Raw genomic sequence first — 20632 nt, 5'->3', positions numbered from 1 at the left:
AACAGCAGTTATTCTTCGCTGGGCAGTAGCTGCAACCACAACAACAACAAGGAGGAGAACAACCACAACGGGGGAAAAGAGCAGTTTGTTATTGGCGCATAAAAGAAGAAACGCAATTTCGCCACTGAATAGTTTCTAAAAACGGTGAGTACATTGTGGCAGTGGTCCATTTGCATACCGAATTGAGATTTGCACTTTTTGCAAGAGTTTCTTATGTAACGGCAACAGCAGCAGCAGCTGAGTTTTACGTGCAAATTGTTGCTGTGCTGCCGTTGCGTTGTTTGTGTTGGTGCCGCAGCGTCTGCGAAAAGTCACCCCCTTTGCAACCACCCTCCACCCCCCTGTGCCATCCATCCTACGCTCTCTCGCTCGATTTGTTTATAAACATTCAGGAATAAGCCGCTGCTAAATACCGGATTGTTTTTATCACAAGGAGTGCAAAATTATCACCTCCCCAACCGCCCACTTTCGATATGCGCATTTTATGCACGCGCCATCATTTGCCAACAATAGTTCCATACTGTTTTGTTGTTTTAAATGTTCAAATTTCTGCAGTGGCGTGGAAAAGGTGTTTATCTGGGGGCTTCTAATGTGTCAACAAGGACTCAATTCGTCCAAAACCTGCATATTTTAAATTTTAGTCAAATACCGAGAAATAAGTGAAATCTGGCATTTATAGAAATAGAAAAGACCCTATGTAGGGAGAAGAACCAGTAACTGTGATTACCCCCACTCTTTAGTGAAGATTCACTAGGAGCGAAAAATCCCCCACTTGAATAAATCGCCTTTATGAAAGGGTATTTTAGCTTCGGCGTTTCTGAATATTTTCAGTTGGCTCGTGTTTTAAAGTCCTCGAATCCACTCCCACCTCGTTGATCCTGCAGCAGCTGTTTTTGCCACAATTCCTGCTGCTATTGCGTGGGAGCAGAATGCTTGTTGTTCCTGCTGTTGCTATTGAATTCCACCCCTTCGTCCTTGGCCGTCGGCCTTCGTCCTGTCCGCAGCCATTGTTCTGAGGACTCGTATCGGCCGGAGCGGAGGGGCTGCAGCCGTGACCGTGACTGACTGCCCGTAACCCCAGCAACGACCACGTAGTGGACGATGTTATTGTTATCGCATACTGTGGAAACTAGTGCACTGTGGTCGGGATGTCCAATAAAAAGCTAGATGCATAAAAGTCACTTTAAAAAATTAAATTTTTTATAATGGTAATACTTGGAGATATTCGCGACATTCATAAAAAACTTTCATACTTCAAATATAAGGTAATGTCTAGAAACTTTATAGTCTTGTTGCTAATCAACACTCTTTCTGAGGTGAAGGCTTACTGGCATCGGTGGAATCGTATTTATTCGATTGGCGGAGGTGGGTATAGATGCGAACAATAAAGTAATATGTTTTTCGAAATTAAATTCCGCCCACTGTCCGTGGTCTTTTCTGCGGCTGCTGGCTGAATTTAAAACGTGCCAAGTCCTTGGTTGAAAAATGAAGACGTGTGGCGGGGGGCGTTTTGTTGCCACTGTTGCGGTCGCTTTGTTGCTGCTGCTGCTGCTTTCGTTTTCGTTATTTTTTCTCAAATATTAATTGCTTTGAGCAACAGTAGAAGCCCTTGGCTACTGCTTCAAACCCAATCTTTTCGAATTTCCAAAAAATTCCCCAAGCAGCAGCAAGCAACGACTTTTGTAAAAGTGGCAAGGCGAAACAGACGTAACCGAAAGCAATAAATTCACAAATGCAAATAAAATGCGAGCTTTGCCACAACTCCTGTTCTGTATATGTACATACATATGTACATATGTATTTGATTCTATTTTTTACCGGCCAGTTGACAGGGGCGTGTGCGTGGGCGTTTCTACTGCCAGCCACACAACACAATGACCTGGGTGCAAATCCCGACGCCATTCCTATCCATATCCCTATTCCCCGAATGCCCAGTGGGGCCCACTTGCTTGTAGCGAGGACAGATTTACTTGCCATTTCCAACCCTGATTCCATTTTGCAGCCAGCTGTTCGGACTTTCAGATAAAGTGCACGCTTAAGAGAATCATGGAAAATTAATGTGAATGGCTTGTGAATGAAGTGGCAAATCATCGTTTCATGGCCAAAAAGGTCGTATTCAAAGGAGATCTAGAAGTAGATATTGGCAAGAACTAGCAGCAGATAGCACCCATTTGGAATAACCAAGAAATGTGGCTGGTTATTAACGTATTACCCCATTAAGTTCATGAACACTAGTGTAAAGAATCATGTTAATAACAAAATTGCTTTAATTGCGCATCTAATTGCCTTACATTGTATTATACTTTCTAGCAGTACTAAAGATTATTTCCTTTATATCGCAATTTGTTAGTTGTTACTCATGCATAATGGCTGTGTAACAATCTATTTTAAATTTGTTTTTTTGTTCTCTTGTTTACCCTACTTTGAAATATATAAGATTAAAAAATAAGATGATTAATTCAGCTCGGGGAAAAAATAACTTTGATAAACTCAATTGTAAACAACTACTTTCGAAGAGTAATTTATAAAATCACAGTATTTCAAGATAAGACGAATAGCAAAACCATTTACATTGTTAAGGTGCAGGTACAAACTCTATTTCCTCCTGCAAAATCACTCGAAAATACAACCCGATCTCAAGAGACTGCAAAAGGCCAAGGAAAGATCACTCGTCTGTGCTTTTGATTGGGATCGAACACTGAATCGACGTTCGAAAGATATGCGAGTGCGTATATGTGGCCAGAAAATTATGTATACGCAGCGTTTCCTCATTGAGAGGCGCTGCTGACGCAAAATAAATGAAACGATTTTAAAATAAAAGCAACTCATAATTTTTGCCCCTACGATTGGGGCCTGTGTTGTCGCGTCTGTTGTCCATTTTATGCTATTTCTGTTTGCGTTTGCTTTTGTTCTATTCCATGTTGTTTTGTTTTGTTTTCTTGCTTCTTTGCCTGCCGCTCTGTCGATTTGCTGCCTTTTTGCCAGCGTTTTGCCAATTGATGAATTGAGTTGAGTACGTACAGACCGCTGCCGACGGCTCTTTCGTCAATTGGCTTGACTGGATCTAGCTGCAGTTTGCACTGACGTCACGTCCCAAAAGCAAAAGTGCCCCTAACTCACTTAACACCTCGGCCTGATTGGCAGCGACGTCGATTCCATTCGACTATATATTCGCGTACGTATGTTCTGCTTGACTTGAGGTACTCGGGCTGTAAATGTCTCAATTAACCATAGTAACAATAGCCAACTGTTATCTATGCAGTCTAAATACGTCCGCTTGGTGCGTCAGAGGGGATGGTCGTTGCGATAAGAAGCGAATCGAGGGGACTACCGTGGCCATGATTTACGATAACCAGCGGGTTTCAACCGGTTGAACTCAACCTTGAACTGCTGATAACACTTGCTTAAAAGCGATTTATAGCTATAATCGCTGTACAGAATTTTAATTCCTTTGAGAGCGATATTGATTCTTATGCTGCGGCCAAAAACCACTGTAAACTTTTGGTAATCTCTTCATCCTACCCAAATCAGCGAATTTCGGCAGCACATGTCGGCGATGGCTGCTCCTAATAGAAATCGCTTTTGCATAGCCAAGTTGGCCCAAACTATTTTCGTGTCAAAGCGCTGACAAGGCGGGCACACAGAAACCCACGGATACACAGATACACAGATACATTTGCAGTTGGAGCCGCACAGTTGCGAGTGACAGGCGACAACAAAGGGGCTGGTCGAATCGGTTTGAGTCTGAGTCGGAGGCAAGGGAAAACTCCTCGGAATCGCCCAAGGTCTTTGAGTGATAACAATCCAATTTGTAAAAGTAGTGGGCGGGGGTGGGTGGGCTGTTATGGTATGTATGTGAGTGGGGGCCACATTAGAATTTACAATTCTGTCGAAGGTCAATCGAAATGCCAGGAATTTTCTGACCCCGAAAAAAGAAACCATTTTTCATGCATACACTTGGTACAGATGTGTTTACAATCCTATTGCGGTGCGATTCATCGGTGTGTAAATGATTTAATTAACAGTTCATGCCTGGAAGTGTCGGGTAATTACGAAAACCTGATATTGTCATGCAATGCCAAAGGTAAATTCAGCAAATTCAGTGATTTCCCCTCGGATGCTGTGCGCAGCCAACAAAGGTCTCAATATAAACAGAGCTATATAGTTGTTATCGTGGACGCCCCTTGTGACTGGTTGACAGGTGGTTAACAACTGGCCAATTGTTAAACGGATTTCGTCTAATGTTTCCCCAAAACAAGTCCACACAGTTCCCCATACAATTAGTTGGAATATTCGTTACGTTGATATTAGCATTGAAAATGTTTAGTTTTCAGTAATTGAATGGCAATTATAAACTTGTTATTTACTAAGAAGTAAGACAAATACTTATGCTGTCCAGACATTCTGGACAATTCACATATCCTGAAATATTGAACTTAAGTTTCCTAAACAGTTTTCATACCCGTTACTTACAGAGTAAAATGTAGGGTACCATTTTAGGTTTAAAGTTTATATATTCTTGATCAAAAACGACCTGCCCATGTCCGTATGAATGTCGAGATGTCAGGATCTGTTAAAACTAGAATATTGAGACGAGTCATGCAGATTTCAGAGAATGCGCTATTTCTGATTCCAAAATGTAGCAAACCCAATTCCCGCTGATCTGCAGCCCAAAGCTAAGCCTTTCAGCATTTTGCATTTTACACACATGGCTCATGCGGCCAATCAATGTCCTGCCAATCAGCTGTATTTGTTTCGTTCCACCCACAACCACCCAACCAGCCACCCACCAAGGTTGTGCCACTACCACGCAAATCCGCCCATGCTGGGTAAGCTTTCGGTGAACGTTTCACCTTTGGTAGTAATTATCCAGCCACAGCAGCCGTGAAAGCAAAGTTGGTTTGGTTTGGTTTGGTGGAGCTAAATTACAGGGAATCCTTGTGTGTGTGAGTGTGTGGGTGTGTGTAAGTGAGTGGGAAGAATAGCATACTTTCAGGTGCAGTCCATAGATACGAGTGTTTAAATTTCTAACAAGCATTTCTAACAACGTGTGTGGGAAATTACTAAGCCAGCACCAGAAGCAATCCGGGACAGGCTGAACAGTGAACAAAGGAAAGTTGCAAACTAATTAGGATTCAATTAATTTAGTTCACGAACCTTTCAGCAAAATATCTTAAGTTTCGCACACGATTCACGTGTTGCCCTGACACAGAACTCCTGATGTAATACTCGCTTCACACGCCCAACTACCAGTAAGCGACCTGGGCCAGCTGTACCAGTAACTGACCGCATGACCTTTTGCTTTTATAGTTGCCTTGAAAGGATTCCGGTTGCAGCAACATGTGACATGTGGCAAACGAAGCCGACACTTGCAGGCACAAATATGAGCAGCAAAACCTCCACCGGCAACCGCAAGGAGCTGTAATAACAGAGCTACGCTTTGAGCTCTCTATAAAGGCCAGGAACAATTTAATTAAATTCCAGGCGGTTTACATCAATCGCAAATATCTGGCTCAGACGGCTGGTATCTGCCAGTAGAAAGTTTTAAATTTCAGCAGAAAATCAAATTAATCTTCTCCCAGCGTTATTTGCATTTGCATTCAAATAGGGTAAACTGAAATTGGAACTGCAGCAGCAGCAGGAAAAGCAAAAGCATCAGCTGTAATGGAGAGTGGAAAACGCACTCGTGGGATTTGCCTTTTGTCACGAAATCGGGACGATAATGTAAATAAGGCCACAATTCACTCACTCGTATTCGCTGGCACACATCCGATCAATTTTAAGTAGGGGATGCGAGCTTCAATTAAGTAGCAACTTACACATTTAAGCGCTTTAAAAGTTTAAACAGTTTCAAGGATGTCCCAGAGGTTCTAATCAATATTGTTAAAGTAAGAAAATAACATAGTAGAAAGGCTTAAAGAAAGGACAGTGCTTAAAATCGTAAACAAATATGTTTTTTATCCCTTTGTTGCTGGTTTTTTGAGTGGCCCAAGGATGCCGTCTAAAATGATATAAAGAGCTTTTGCGTGTCTTTGAGGTGGCTTACATGCGGGCTACTTATGGCTAAAAATCTGCTAAGTCTGACATGGCGGGATGAGCAGCAGGATGGATGGATTGGCAAATTATTACATGGATATGGATGGTTGGATAGAGAGCAGGAGCTCCAGGGAGGGGGTTAAAACCACTTGATATAATGATGACAGCAATTATGAATGAGTGAAGGTCGTTGGCTAACGACCGGCAGGCAATTCATCATCATGTCGAAACCACGGCAGCGCCTCCCCCATCCCAAAGTGGGCGGGGCTGAAAGCTACTTTTGTCTAGTTAAAAGTGCGCTATCGGCCGCTTTCTTTGCTTTTTATGGATTGCGTGCAGGAACGGTGACGTCACACGGGGCCCATGCGATTTGCATGCCAGCAGCTCGTTTATGCTGACTTGCACCTACAGGCGTCCTCGTTCCCATGCTGCTCCTGTGATAAGGATCAAGCTCCACGGCAAACAAAGTGCACACGTCATGAACAACAGTCGCATCTCCAACTGCCGCTGGTAGCAGAAGTAACAATTGCGTGGGTGTGTCCTTTCAAGGAAATCAATCATCCGGAAATAGATCAACTCGTCGTTGGATTCTTTTTTGGCCTTTGTTTTTATTGTTAGCTACCCCGCTTGCTGTTTTTGCTCTACTCCTCTGCGTCGAGGTAAAAGTCAACAAAAAAATGGCCATAAAAGGAAAGTGAAAGCACCAACAAAGCATCAGCTATGGGAATTCAGGAGGGAATGAGGTTTTTGCGTCGCGTCTGTCGAGCTTTAAAATCCTGTCCTTGGCCTTCTCATTCCTTCAAGTGGTTACTTATTTTCAGAAAATCATAAGTATAAGCTTATCACAATGGTGGTATTGCAATTTCATCAAATAAAAAGCAATTCACTTCAAAAGAATAACTTTATTTGCCAGCAAGATCTAAGAAAACATTTTTCATCGATAAAACAATAATTTAAACTTTGTACTTTATTAGATAGCCCAGAATAACCCTAGATATCCTTCATACACTGTATTCGCGCCACCCTTTACAATTATGTCGAATCACTTTTTTACAATGTAAATACCAAGGAACCCAATAACAAATGTATTATATAGTTACCCGCAAAAAATCAATCGAGTTATGACATCAAAAAAATCCAAAACCCAAATAAAATCTATTAAATTTTCCCGGGAATTTAATTTATGCCCAAATAATTATTTAAGAAATACAAAGCAAACATTTTCAGCTCCTGGTCCGAGTCCTTGCATGGAAACTCATAAAAACTTTGCAAATTACGCACCCAAAAACTAAGCCAGTTTTGTTAGCCAAGCTAGCACAAGAACCCATTCGTATTTGTCTAAAATAACACCCTGGCCGGGTAAATAGCGTATAATTAACCGACTGCATATTGCTGATTCATGGGCCACAATAAAACACCAAGAAGAATGCTATTTTTATAGCATACAAATGGGCGCCCATCCAGAACTACGACTGGCAGTTATTATAATGAAACCCACGAAGAGTTCGCTTGGATTTTCATGGAATGGGAATCGTGGCGGTCACAGGTGCAAAGCAGACACACGTCACCATTTTTACTCTGACGCCAGTTGCTCACTAATTCATTCATTCATAAAAATTTCGCTACTATTAATCACCCGTCTGGCGCTTTCCCTTCGCCAAAAGATTGTGCCACGCAGACATAACAATAAAATCAAGAGCAGTTGTGAATCAACAGTGCGTCACCACGGGATCCCCCTTGGAGCTCCAACCCCGTGGTAGACCTATTGATTGGCTTCACGTGTCGATACTTAAGTCCTCGCCTGCCGCAGACCCACTTCCTTCAGTTCCGCCGCTCCTTCCCGAACCTGCACACGTTTGTAGTTTCTGGTACCGTAATTGGTTTGAAGGGCTGCCGTGGAAAGAGGTGGAAATTCTTTTGTCGTAGCGTGGCGCTCCAAATTTATTACAAATATATTACGCTAACAAAAACACAAGCCTTTCGCTGTATTTACCCTGGCTGTTTGCCCAACTCCCTCGGTGTATGTGTGGAAATAATTTGCGAGTGCTGTTTACCAATTTTTTAAAAATGTTTTGGAGGTGAAGGTTAGCCAACTGACAGTTCTATTTATGGATAATGTCACTGACTTGTTGAATCCAATTACTGTAAAGTCCGTGCTCGTTGGGCTATAATTAAAGGCCGTACGAGTATAACATAAATATAGCAGTAATGGTTATCACAAAAATAACTCCTTTGAACAGCGGTTACTTCCCACATACATTTGCCATTAAAAACAGGCTTATTGTACTAAATGAGCTTTACGAGGAATTCATTTATTTTACCCCAATAATTAGTTGTTTAACAACACAAAAAGGGTTTACGCTTCGTAAATGATGAACAAGAGTACTTTGCTTGAATGATATGCGCTATATTCGGTAGAGAGACATCTTATTAACACCAATTCTACCATGTTTCTATCCTATTTAACGAAAAACAACTTGTTTTTGCTTTGCAGCCAGCCATGTCCGACGCGCCCAAGTCCAACAACAATGCGTCCGTCGATGCACCAGATCCGGCCACTCCAGACGCCACTGGCGAAGCTGAAGCGGCCAATGCTGCCACTCCGACAACTCCTCGTGGCAATCACAACAACAACAACAGCGCCAACGGCAGAAGCAAGAACAAACTGAAGTCCACGCAGAACAGCAGTGGAGGCGGCAGCATAGACAAGTTGTCGCCGGACCAGGACATCTTCATCAACGCCGCCGACGGCCTACCCAATCAACATCCGTCGCTACCAAAGGAGGGAGACGTGGATAGCGACACAGAGCCGGAGGTGGATGCAGACTCGTTCGACGACCTACCCACCTCGATCATCGTGACCAACATCCACTCCGAGGTGTTTACCAATCCAGAGCTGAAGCACGCCATGGAGGAGCTATTCCGCACATTCAGCGAATCGGCCTCGTTCCAGTGGCTGCGCAGCTTCCGGCGCCTGCGGGTTAACTATGACAACGCCATTGCGGCGGCGAATGCTCGAATCAAGCTGCATCAGTACGAGTTCAACAAGAAGACGGTCATCACCTGCTACTTTGCCCAGCCGGTGACACCGGTCAGCAACAAGAACCTGCAGCCCCCGGCGCCGGTCAAACAGTTCCTCATCTCGCCACCCGCCTCGCCGCCAGCCGGCTGGGAGCCACGCGAGGAAGGCGAGCCACTGGTCAACCATGATCTTCTCGCCGCGCTGGCCAGCCTCACACCCGGCGAGTCGCACGAGCTACATCCTCAGAGCGAGGACCAGCCGGCCATCATTGTGCACACGGCCATGCTAGCGGAGACCGGACCGGGACTCCAGGTGAAGGCACCAATTGTCCAGACCAAGTGCCCGGAACGGGCATAATCATTAGGTGCAGACGAAACTATAGCTGAAAACCCGAGTTTTAAAGCCAAACGAACGGGGCAACGGGTTGGGTCTCATGCTCTGCGGATGGTTGGGGCTTTGATTGAGTATTTTTTGTAAATATTTTCCGATTCAATTGTGATTAATTTACACATACATATATTTAGCTACGTTCGTATGTTTGTATTACTAGGCACTCGAACTCCCATACCCGACATACTTTCCCACCCTTCCTTCAAGCGTAGCATTTACCCCAGTTGGCTTCTGATACAAGTTCATTGGCAAGCAACCGCATCTAGATGTGTTTATCTCGCGATTTGAGTGTGTCTATGTGTAAGAATATTGATGTTAAGCCATTGCAAATACCTGCTAACAATATCTCTATCTCTGTGTACCTTCGAAGGGAAATCGCTGACAAAGGCGCTACCGAGAACCGCGATCCGAAATCCCAGATATAAAGCTACTATATCTATGTAAATGTTAATATAATTCTAAGCCAGCGAAATGGTGTAAGGATGTCGCATCAGATATCGGCATAATTACATACGTTTATAAATCTATATGCCTATGTGTAGTTAAAATTTAAATTGAAAATATATTCAAATTCGAAATGAATGTTCTCAAATGTACCAAACAAAACAAAAGAAGAATTACCAAACAAGAAACAAAACAAAAACAGAAGAACCAAAACGAATCTCTTTAAACAAACTTTAATTGACGGGTGCTGCAGCAGGAAAAACATCAGCTGGGCAAAGGGAAGCGATGGGTTATGGATTTGACATTGGAAATCCCTGTCGACAATTGGCAATTCGATAGTGCAATTGAGTGGAAATTACTGAAACTTTGCAAGGCCAGGCGAATTCGAATTGGCTGTGTTGGTCGCAGAGTAAACTTTAATTGGAAAAAGTTAGGAAATCATTTTTGGTGTACTGGTTTCATCGCAGAGAAAGTTGCAATTAAAAGAACTTTAAGTTAGATGATACTGTAGATTTTAAATTGACCGAGCCTAAAAGTAGGCAACGCTATTCAGTGCAACTAACTGAGGCACTTAAATTGATCTTAAACTCATTTTTACCACCGAAATAATAAAACAAAGGATACTTACAAACAACAAAGGGACACGCAGAAACAGAAATGAGTGAATCCACATATGGGGATTACCCCATTCTGCACATCATTTTATTCACTTGGAATGGATAGAGACTAATAGAGCTTACTACTAGGCGAAAAAGTAGAGTTCTTAACAAAAAAAACACAGGGTAACAAGGACTTTGAACTGGATTGTGGGCATGGGTACAATCATCTTTGGCTAGGTTCTACTTCCTCTCGATGTTCTTGAGCGGCACCATCTGCTCAGGATCGTCGGGATATACGCTGTTCTGGCGCTTCTTGCGACCAGCACACTGACTGAACCAAGTGTCTCCCTTTCCGAAGTTCTCTCCATCCTCAATGGACTCGGGCATGGGCTGGTTCATTGTCTCCGGCAGGAACATCACCCAGAAGCCCGAGATCAGGGCCACCACGCCGAACAGCACGGCCGGAATCTTCGGATCAAAGGAGTCCAGCAAAGTAATGAGCGGAGTAAGGGCTCCCGACAAACGGGCACACATCGATCCCAATCCCATGGCCGAGTTTCGCACCACGGTGGGAAACAGTTCGGCCGAGTAATTGTAGATAACGGCAAAGGATCCGGCGATGAGCAGCTTTCCTGCCATAACCACCGCCGTGGAGGTGGTGCTGCCCTGGGCAATGTAGGCGGCCACAATGCAACACAGACCGCCACCCAACATCAGGGTGGATGTGATCGATCGACGACCCAGGCGATCCAGGACGAACACAATGGTTATGTAGCTGGGGAACTCCACGAGGCCCATGATGAACAGGATCAGGTAGGGATTACCATACAGCTTGCCGGCACTGAGTGATAGTCCGTAATAAACCAGGGAATTGGCGAACCAGCAGAGGCACACATTCAGAGTCTTCATCCGCAGGTTGGGCGTGCGGAAGAGGTCGCTCAATCCGGCACTGGACTTTTCCTCGGCCGCCGCCTGCTGCTTGGCCTTCTGCACATAGTACTCCTTGTCCACCGGAATGCCCGATCCGTTGATCCTCAGGCCCTTGGCCACAATATCCACCGCCTCTGCGGCACGTCCCTGCATCCACAGCCAGCGCGGAGATTCATCGAGCCACCACCAGTGGCCCAGGAACAGGCAGCCATGCAGTCCGTAGATCACCTGCAGCCACTGGCGGTCAGGGATGAGTGCTCCCCATCCGGCCACCAACATGATGCCACCAGCGAAAACAGCCTACGAATATTGGGTAGTATTAGTATAAATAAAACATGTACAGAGATTGAAGTCTTCCTCACCTGGAAGGTAATGCCGCACACTGTACGCTTGGTAGGTCCCACCAGCTCCATGGTCAGCACGAATCCACAGATGTAGGCACCCGCCGATCCCACAATGCCCAGCAGGTAGCGCGCCACCATAAAGGAGAAGTACTCGGGAATGAAGGCCACACCCACACCGATGATCAGTTGAAACAGGGCCGACCAGCAGAACACGGTCTTGCGACCCACTTTGTCGGCGAGTCCGCCAAGGGTGACTGCGCCCGTGAACACGCCCAGCATGAACACGGTCTGCACAATGGCCCCCATCCAGCGACGGTCGCACACAAAGTTCCAGTCGATGGTGCGCGAGGTCTTGTAGTACGTCGTGTCGTATACGTAACTTTCGCACTTGATGGTGGTATTGGTGCCAGGACTAGTGGGATCGTACATGAGGCAGGACTCCAGCTCGCCAGTGGGCTTCAGCGGAATGGCGGCCAGAATATCGCTCGAGTTCCATGGGGTCACCGACAAGCTGCTGTTATCCACGCCCGCGATGAAGCAGCGGTGCTCGGGCACGGCGGCCACAGTGACCAGTGATAGCATGTGCATGCCAGCGGTCAGGCCGGAAAGCACCTGCAGGAAGAACTGCAGGAACTGGTACTTTCCAAACTCCCCTGGAATTGGAAACCGCAACTATTAATGTCTTGGGAAAGGTTATGAGCGCACAGCACATGTGAGCTTTTGGCGACATAGCAGATAGTGATTATCTGTAGCAGCCATGAATCACCCACTTTGCGATGAACTATAATAGAAAGAAATTAAGTTATTTGGAAAATGAAAGTTGTTCTAGCTGCACTTATTCTAATAGGTTCTCATATTCGTCATAGGTCGATTGCATTTGAAAAATATATGTATCTCCCTGAAATCATTATTCCAATACCACGTAGCAGCGATAAACCAGCAATAGATGGCACCCAAAAGAAACACCCGACTTTTATGTAGATGGGAACTTTTAATGGGTATCGATGGCGTTGTTGTCACGCCCAAGGCTTTGCAATTAAATCAAGTGGAATTTATTCAATTCGATTTCAATTGAAACGCATTCGGCTGGCCCGTCAAATATTTGCCCACAGTTTGGTTTGGTTTAGTCTATGTGCTTGCGAGCCCCATGAAAAGAGACTCGGATGTCTTGGGAGAATGCACTGAATCGATTATGACTTTGGTCAGTCAGTCCAGGGCGATCGCGTTGATGGCGGCCAGGGGCTGTGTAAGTTTCTACCGACATGGACACTATGCAGCCTAGATACGAGAATTTGACACTTGAGCGGTCCAATGTTCAATCAGCCGTTTCAATTGATTTGTGGGTTACGTTTATTGATCGTTTAAGCGAAACTCTTGCCATCAAATGAAAAGTTACGTTCACCCCTGTTACGTTACCATCGACAAATCATGAGTAAAACGTCTGAGAATTTTCATTTTTCATAATTGAAACGATTGCGTGAAGTGTAAAATTATGTCACCGGGTTGACATTAATTAATCTCAATTATAAAATTTTACGCTACACCTAATGAAATTCAATTACGCCCCCAATAGACATAATCAGCGTATAATTGAGCGCAATCTAGGATTTCGATAGCGAAAAATCGTGATAACAACACTAGGAATAGTAAATACTAATGTGGAACACATAGTGGATTATCAGAGGCCCCTAAATGGTAGATCATATATCAGTGTTATTGTAGCTCCAGATTTATTGCATCCGTACAGCACAACTACCAGAAAATTGTTGCCAAGTGGCCCTTGAATACGACATTGGTTTTTGGCCCAGTCAATGTTCGAATGTTTGTAGTTCTCTTGATCGTCGTCAGTTATTATGATGTATAAAACCAACATGCACATTAAAATGAATATGGCGCAGGTTTGGACCGTTGTTTACGCTGGTTAAACTTGAAGCGATAAGTGAGATTGATAAGGGCACGGAATATTAAAAAGCATGCAGCCATATTTATAATATTATTTCACAAGTAAGTTATGAATATAAACTATCAACTGTTGCATTATTTGAGGTCTGATTTTTTTAAAACTTTTAAGATCATGATTCTTATCATTGTGGTAGGTCACGACTTTAAGGCTTCCTTCGCTATTTTTCGATCCGTACTTAAACATTTTCACTTCCCGCGATTACCAACAACTGAAGGTCGATTGAGTTCTGTTCTGAGCTGGCCACATAGCACATGTGGAAGTGCTCTCAAAGTCATTTTAAGTTGCTGGTTTTGTGGTAACCTTCTTACGGCCAAAAAACACGAACTCAGCACTGCAACACGCCTCCAAATTCGAAGTAATTAGAGTTGCTGTTCGCCAATAGGCCTTCAACAAAGTAAACAGAAATAAAAGAGCGATATGTGAATTTTGATGGCTGAGGGGTTTGCCATACTGTTGAGTCTGAGCAAACCAGTTTGAGGTTTTGCATTTTACAGATACAAATGTATACGAATATATTACGAATAAAAAGTCGCTAATGCGATTATTACTCCCTCTCTCCTGTCACTTTCTTATAGGCTGCGGTTTCACGAGTGCGAATAAAAAACCAGTTTCGAATTGTGCCTAGAAAAAACTGTTCTATTTTAATTAACGACAATTTCAGTACAATTGTTGACACCAATTTTATATTCCATCTAATACAATGGCACTAAATGTATATGTATATCTATGTATTATGCCTCAGAAATAAAACGATTCATCCATCGATCTTTCACTGTATTCCCCAATTATTGTTAACTGTTTTGCATACTGCTGTATATAAACGGGCTTAACTTTGTAGCCCGCACAAGCTAGCTGCAGTGTTTGAGCCGCACAATTAGAGTACACAGTAAATTACAAGCAAATACCCAGATATCCGTAGATCCCAAGATCTTTATGACGAGCCTACTTCCCAGTCTTGTGACAGAACCCGCCCCAATTCCACCCGTTTTCGTTTGCTTGCTAGAAGCCACACACGTTTTATCGTCACTGTGCTAAAACCAAGAAAGCTCAACAAGTGTCAGACAGCCTCCAGCTCAGAACTTGGCCCACACGAACATTTGTCGACTATTATAAGGTATAACACATAGTCAAACACATAGGGGATCAAGAGGGTGGAGTCTCTATCAAGCTGTCACAAATGTCCGTCACTTGGCGGCCTCGAGTATTTATTAAATTAAAAAAGTGTAAAAATAAAGCAGAAATAGTTGCAATTAAAAAAGTATTAGAGGCGGCTTCTTTTGAGCACTTGAAGGACGGACGGCCAGCCGGATAGATTAGGCGGAGATTAAAAACATAATACGAAAAAATTAATTATAGATTTTAAAAGCAGAACAGAAGGTTCGGCGATAAACCACATTGGCTGGCGTTGAAACAGAATATTATCCATAGTAGCTTGCAGCGCTGATAAGACCTCTCAAAATGATAAGCATAACGCCAGTTCTTATCAGCATGGGATGGAGACGCCTGGCAACGTAACAGCTGACCTCTCCAAAGTCTTCCCTCCCAAAAGCCCATTCCACTCACCAAGTTTGCCCATCAGGTCCTCCAGCACATAATCCACAGCCATGTTTGACTATTTATTGATTACAATGATATAAATGAGAGTTACTGCGTGGTGTTACTTTTTAGCAAATCGTCATCTTCTGCAGAAGTGGAGCACGTATGAATGGAGCACCACTACTGGAGGTACTACTGATAGTGATAGTTACGGGTCGCGAAGATGAAAACGAATCCGGGATAAACAACGTGCTCGAGTGTATCAAAACGGCAAACGGAGCGCTCGATCAGCTATCAACTCTTCCGACCGCCGGCAGCATTTGAACTGGCGAATACTAACTGCGAACTGTGCGCTCAGCGAGAAACCCGAGTGGTCCCACACATGGTGGTATATGGTGTATGGCGATAAGGTCGCTCCAAGCTCGCGCGCGGAGAGAGCTTGTGGATCACGAATGTCTCGATTGGGTCTCCAAAGTTGGTAGCTCAAGAGCAACCTCTGCTGGACGGTAGGTGAGAGCTTTAAAATGGGTTTCTTAAATCCTAGAACCTAAGAATAATCTAACCATCATGCATTTTTTATCCTTGATATATGAAAATATATTAACCATTATAAATAAGATAAAATAATGGCCTTAGAGCTTAAACTTCGATTTCGACCAGGAAACTCAAACCCCAGCAAGCTTGGGTTCCTCTCACACCCTGTGGCAAACAAAATTTTCTAGTTATCATAAATATACCCGAAAATCCTCTGAAGTAAATTTTAAAATTATGTGTGAGCCAAGCTTTTCAGATCCGTCGGCATTCCTGTACTTGGATATGCTGGCAGATATTTTAATGCAGGATAGCCTTGAAATGGAGTCAAATTTCAACACCAAGTTGCAGTTTCTCAAGGAACAGGAACAAATTTGCCTAGACAATGCCAAAAATGTGAGATTCAAAGTCAATAGGCAAGAATAGGCCAGAATAAAAAATCTCTCATAATCCAACAGGTACTTTCCGTAGATCAAACCCTAAGATCGGCACATTGCAGCATGCTTAAGATGGAAATGGAGCTGAATGAGAACGAGACTAACCTGATCGAGGCGGAGAAAGTAGTTACAAAATTAGAGCAGCGTTGTCCAAGTCCTGAGGTCGTGGGCTGCCAAACATATCCTTTGACACATGCCACCTATCAGGATTTGCTGGGTTTGCTCATGTCCACGGAAACAACAGCCCATCAGTGTAACCAGATGAAAGAGGAGATCGAGATGTATAACAAGGAGGTCTCCGCGGTAGTAATTCCCGGAAATGTGGTATGATATGATGCAAAAGTTATAGTTACACTTTCCGATGTGTGTCCATCAACAGGTTGCCAAGCTTATTGAATGCCACAACAATACCCTGGAGTCCCTGGAAAAGAAAATCGAAACTCTGCAGAGCCAGGTCACGAAAGTCCAAAAGGAGTTCGAACAGCTTTATAACGAACAAGATGCAAGTAAATTCAACGTTCCGTGCCCCTACAAACAGATCAAGGAGTTAAAGCCAAAAGACGTATGTGGAATACAACTACGCATGTAATCTGATAACACAATATATCCAACGAGTTTTATAAATGCTTACAATGCTGCAAGTTCAACTTTTCGCTTAAGATTAGGTTTGGTGTTCTGGGCTTAAATTTTAGTTGTTGGCATCACGGAAAAACAGCACATCGTCGGCAATGATGCTAGTGCTCGTCTTCTGGTTGCCCTGCTGGTCGGTGATCTCTCCGTAGGTGATCTTTCCCTGCACCATGGTGCGCTGTCCCTTCTTCAGGTATTCCAGCACGGTGTCACGCAGATTTGGCTTGAACACCACCACACGATGCCAGTCCGTGCGCTGAGCCCAGTCGCCGTTCTCGTATCTGTAAGGCAATGGTAAACAGTTAATTAACGCTTTTTAACTGAACTGGTAGTAATGATTTATATATAGTTGATTGCCCACATACAACTATGTACATGTTCCAATAAGTCATTACATAAATCCGAATTAGCAGCTCAGCGTGATCTTGCTTGGAGGTTAAAGCTAAGAACTAACTAACCACATTTATATAATTTTTTTAGTGGCATAGACTGTGAGTGTTCTTGCCTCCTCTGAGATTTGAACTCAAGTTCCGTTGCAAACGCATGCTGTGCGGCAACACGCACACTTAGGAACTTACTTGTAGTTGGTGTGTGTGGCGACCGAAAAGGTGACCACCGGATGCTCCTGGGATCCACGCAGCTGCGGATCGGCTCCAACTCGCCCCAAAATGGTCACCGTGTTGACAGCTGTGGTTATTTATTTAACAATTAATGCAATTTCATAACTAAAGCTATGAACTACTTACTTTTTTCAACTTTGGCGGGCGCCGCTGCCGTCGTTGTTGTTGCCCCGCGTGCCTGCAAATTTCGCAGGCCGCTCAACAGGGGATTCAGCTAATAAACAAAATAAAAACATGTTTGTGTACTGTTCTTTCCAATTTACCGGCTTTTTAATAATATTACTTACCATGCGCCTTGTGTGTTGCATCTTGATTGTAATACTTAAATATCGATGTATCGATTATATGTACAAAAAGTAATCTGCTTATCGCGGTAATTTTTCTTGACGAAATATCGCATATCGATATTATTTTTAACTTAATATTGATGTCACTCTTCAGTTAATGGCATCACGTGAGAAAATGAAAAAAGGTTTGTAAGAGCTTATTTTACTAATTATTTAATTATTTAATTATTCTAGTATATCAATTCGCTTTGTAGATATAAATTCACTACCCACTGCGAATTCGCCGCACATTGTACTCTTGCGGAATTCAAAAGAACCTATAGCTTAATCATGGCCCAAAAGGGGGCGCTACTGCGTTCACTTGTTGTAATTTCGAACAAAAGGTGGAGCGAAAACCCGTCACAGAAGATTGTTGGTAATTTTCCTTAGTTTCCCATTTAAATAAACTTCTGCTGAGGACGCCACTTTGAAAATTTGAATTGAAAAATTAAAAATTTCATTTAAATTAAGTTAAGACTTAAGTAAAACTAGAAAAATTAATGGTTTAATATCTATATAAGCTTAAAAGGCTAGACGATGTAGGTTTTTCAGTGTAATTGTCATTTATACACCAAGTTAAATTACAATTTTTGTAAATATAAATTGTTTGTATTTTGTAAAAAAGGTTATTTTGGTATATAAACCCCTTAAACTTTCTTATTGAAGAATATACAACCAACAAAAGAAGTATACAGCTAGAAGTAGAATACAGCTAAACATTCACCTAATAACGCAAATATAATGCACAAAGATTCCAACTTTACAGCCTCGAACAGGATGCAAGAACGACAACTTAAGCCCGCTCCAGCCACGAGTAGTCATCATCTTGGCTTTTTCGGAAATCAGTTAGCGGCGGCAGGCGGCTTTGTTTGAGCTGAAGTTGCTGAGGAGGAAGAAGAGCGAGCGGACAAGTGTCCGTTAGTCGGGTGCTAATAAAAACCTGGACACCCGAGAGGCGTCCCCCAAACGGAGCGGAAGAACAGAATCACCATTTTTATATTCGCATTGCTCTCGAGCCGATGTTGCTGCTGTTGTTGGTGCTGTTGCAGCTGCAGCATCTATAGCAACGACAACGTCACAAGCAGCAGCAGCAACAGCAGCAATTGCAGCAAGAGCTCTCTGCAACTCTCGACTTTGCATTCAAATTCAGCTCAGGCCATGAGGATGACGACACACAGTCCGCATCGGTGTCGCTGCCCCAAGAAAATCATATTGCCGTCCAGTCTCTTAACTGCCTTCCATCTGCGTCACTCGAGCAATTCTGTGGAGCTGATATAATGCTGCGCAGATATTGCGGAGGGTTCCCACTTATTAATCATATCGCGATAAGTTACTGCAGAATTAACTGAATTCTATGAATTTTTGAAATAACCGCAGTATATGAAGGGTCAACGAATGTGGGTCTAAAAGGTTTGAATATTATATTAGTAATATCAGATCCAAGTAATACTTTTGAAATTTGTGTCATTATTTTTGTGACTCTTATATTTAAGTTTTTTCACTTTTTTTTTACATTCTCAAATAGATTTTAGTTTCTCTTCCCCAATACTTATTTAACACCCGATATAGGTATATTTTAAAGCTTCAGTTGCTAACTCAACTAGAAAACTTTCGAGATTTTTAAGAAAAACCACCAGAGCCTCTTCTAAAGTCAACCAATTTCAATGGCGCGCTTTTTGAAATCCCAGATTTCCTTCTTGATTGTTCCCCAAGAAACGCTTCCCCCAACAAGATCCAACCCCATATTTATATATTCTAGCGCTCCGTCCGTATCTATATCTGCAGTCGTAGCCAAACCGAAAACAGAGCACTGTGTTCGTCGTTGGTTGAATCCAGTGCGCGTGTTGCTGCGACTCTATATAAAAATATACATTCGTATATGTACGTGGCGCACTCATATAGGAGGTTTGTGTTGTTGCTGGCCGGCCTGCCACTGTATCTGTATCTGTATCTGTGCACGAGTGTGTGCGCTCGTATCTGTATCTGGTGTTTGGGGCTCCGGCTCGGAACGCTCCGCACCGCGATACCAACAAAAGCGAACGACGGAACGTACCAGGCAAACGAACCAACGAACCAGCGAACGAACGAGCGAACGTCCCAAATGTCGCTGCTTTTTCTATATTTTCAGATTGTATAGTGGCATGGCTATGGCTATAGAGGTTGTCGGGTTGGAGGTACTGAAGTGGTTGTTGCTGCTATTGTTGTTGTTTTTGATGATGTTGCTGTTGCTGTTGCTGTTGCTGTGGCTGATGCCGTTGGCGTTGGCCTGGCTGACTGGCTGACTGGGCTTGTCGAGGACGTTCGCTAGATGGCTGACTGGGTTGGCCGGCTCTTTGGCTCTTTGGCTCTGCCGTGCTGTGTGCGTTTGCGTGCCAAAAAGCGAGCGATGGCAAAATTCATATGTGCCCCGTATAGTAAAACTATAAACGGCAGCAGCATTCCGGCAATTTGCATTGCTGCCGCGGTCAGTGGCAACGGCACTGCTTGATGTTCAGTGCGAGACTGCGCAAAAGGAGTCGCGCCTGGTGGCCAAAGGATTAAAGTCTTCTAGAAGACCTTGAACGCCAAGGTGCTTCTTGAAATTGGGATTCTGGGCGATCCCAATGATGTGTGGGCAGCCTAAGTGCTAAGATGGTAAAGTCACATATACAATATATTTAGCTATACGCATTCTTAAATATTTTAGTAAACTTAAGTTACAATATGGTTTCGCAAATACTAAACCGAATCCCTAATAGCCCTAAAATCTTTACCCATTGCACGATTTCTAAGCACCCAAAGACATGATATAGTCATTTGGATTACACTGTTATTACAAAGAGCC

General features: G+C 43.4%; 4 protein-coding genes across 4 annotated transcripts; 2 read left to right on the top strand and 2 right to left on the bottom strand.

Annotated features, from left to right (window-relative positions):
* The first annotated feature begins 5 nt into the window (after positions 1-5).
* LOC6537077 (protein sarah) lies at positions 6-10030 on the top strand. Its single transcript, XM_002097602.3, has 2 exons — positions 6-144; positions 8531-10030. Exon 2 carries the CDS (start codon positions 8537-8539, stop codon positions 9413-9415), a length of 879 nt encoding a protein of 292 aa, XP_002097638.1. The 5' UTR covers positions 6-144; positions 8531-8536; the 3' UTR covers positions 9416-10030.
* A 486-nt stretch (positions 10031-10516) lies between these two features.
* LOC6537076 (organic cation transporter protein) lies at positions 10517-15606 on the bottom strand. Its single transcript, XM_002097601.4, has 3 exons — positions 15292-15606; positions 11784-12418; positions 10517-11721 (listed from the first exon to the last, which is right to left on the bottom strand). The coding sequence occupies exons 1-3, from the start codon at positions 15332-15334 to the stop codon at positions 10732-10734; spliced, it is 1668 nt and encodes a 555-aa protein (XP_002097637.1). The 5' UTR covers positions 15335-15606; the 3' UTR covers positions 10517-10731.
* Positions 15607-15938: 332 nt separating this feature from the next.
* Positions 15939-16862, top strand: LOC6537075. The gene is made up of 3 exons (XM_002097600.4): positions 15939-16191; positions 16254-16556; positions 16612-16862. The coding sequence occupies exons 1-3, from the start codon at positions 16033-16035 to the stop codon at positions 16819-16821; spliced, it is 672 nt and encodes a 223-aa protein (XP_002097636.2). The 5' UTR covers positions 15939-16032; the 3' UTR covers positions 16822-16862.
* LOC6537074 (single-stranded DNA-binding protein, mitochondrial) lies at positions 16796-17921 on the bottom strand. The gene is made up of 4 exons (XM_002097599.4): positions 17770-17921; positions 17609-17696; positions 17441-17549; positions 16796-17143 (listed from the first exon to the last, which is right to left on the bottom strand). Exons 1-4 carry the CDS (start codon positions 17788-17790, stop codon positions 16921-16923), a joined length of 441 nt encoding a protein of 146 aa, XP_002097635.1. The 5' UTR covers positions 17791-17921; the 3' UTR covers positions 16796-16920.
* Positions 17922-20632: the final 2711 nt, after the last annotated feature.

The sequence above is a fragment of the Drosophila yakuba genome, chromosome 3R, assembly GCF_016746365.2.
Source record: "Drosophila yakuba strain Tai18E2 chromosome 3R, Prin_Dyak_Tai18E2_2.1, whole genome shotgun sequence".
In the NCBI taxonomy this organism is placed as follows: domain Eukaryota; kingdom Metazoa; phylum Arthropoda; class Insecta; order Diptera; family Drosophilidae; genus Drosophila; species Drosophila yakuba.
Note: the sequence above shows the minus strand (reverse complement) of the source record. Positions and strands in the feature narration are given on the sequence as shown.

Excerpts from the sequence above, each read along its gene's own strand:
- LOC6537075 (XM_002097600.4), top strand. The coding sequence starts at position 16,033 with ATGTGTGAGCCAAGCTTTTCAGATCCGTCGGCATTCCTGTACTTGGAT. Across the intron at positions 16,192-16,253 it reads GCCTAGACAATGCCAAAAAT|GTACTTTCCGTAGATCAAAC; the intron begins GTGAGATTCAAA and ends ATAATCCAACAG. Across the intron at positions 16,557-16,611 it reads TAGTAATTCCCGGAAATGTG|GTTGCCAAGCTTATTGAATG; the intron begins GTATGATATGAT and ends GTCCATCAACAG.
- LOC6537076 (XM_002097601.4), bottom strand. The coding sequence starts at position 15,334 with ATGGCTGTGGATTATGTGCTGGAGGACCTGATGGGCAAACTTG. Across the intron at positions 12,419-15,291 it reads GGACCTGATGGGCAAACTTG|GGGAGTTTGGAAAGTACCAG; the intron begins GTGAGTGGAATG and ends TTCCAATTCCAG. Across the intron at positions 11,722-11,783 it reads TGTGCGGCATTACCTTCCAG|GCTGTTTTCGCTGGTGGCAT; the intron begins GTGAGGAAGACT and ends CAATATTCGTAG.
- LOC6537074 (XM_002097599.4), bottom strand. The coding sequence starts at position 17,790 with ATGCAACACACAAGGCGCATG. Across the intron at positions 17,550-17,608 it reads GCCCGCCAAAGTTGAAAAAA|CTGTCAACACGGTGACCATT; the intron begins GTAAGTAGTTCA and ends AAATAACCACAG. Across the intron at positions 17,144-17,440 it reads GCCACACACACCAACTACAA|ATACGAGAACGGCGACTGGG; the intron begins GTAAGTTCCTAA and ends ATTGCCTTACAG.
- LOC6537077 (XM_002097602.3), top strand. The coding sequence starts at position 8,537 with ATGTCCGACGCGCCCAAGTCCAACAACAATGCGTCCGTCGATGCACCA.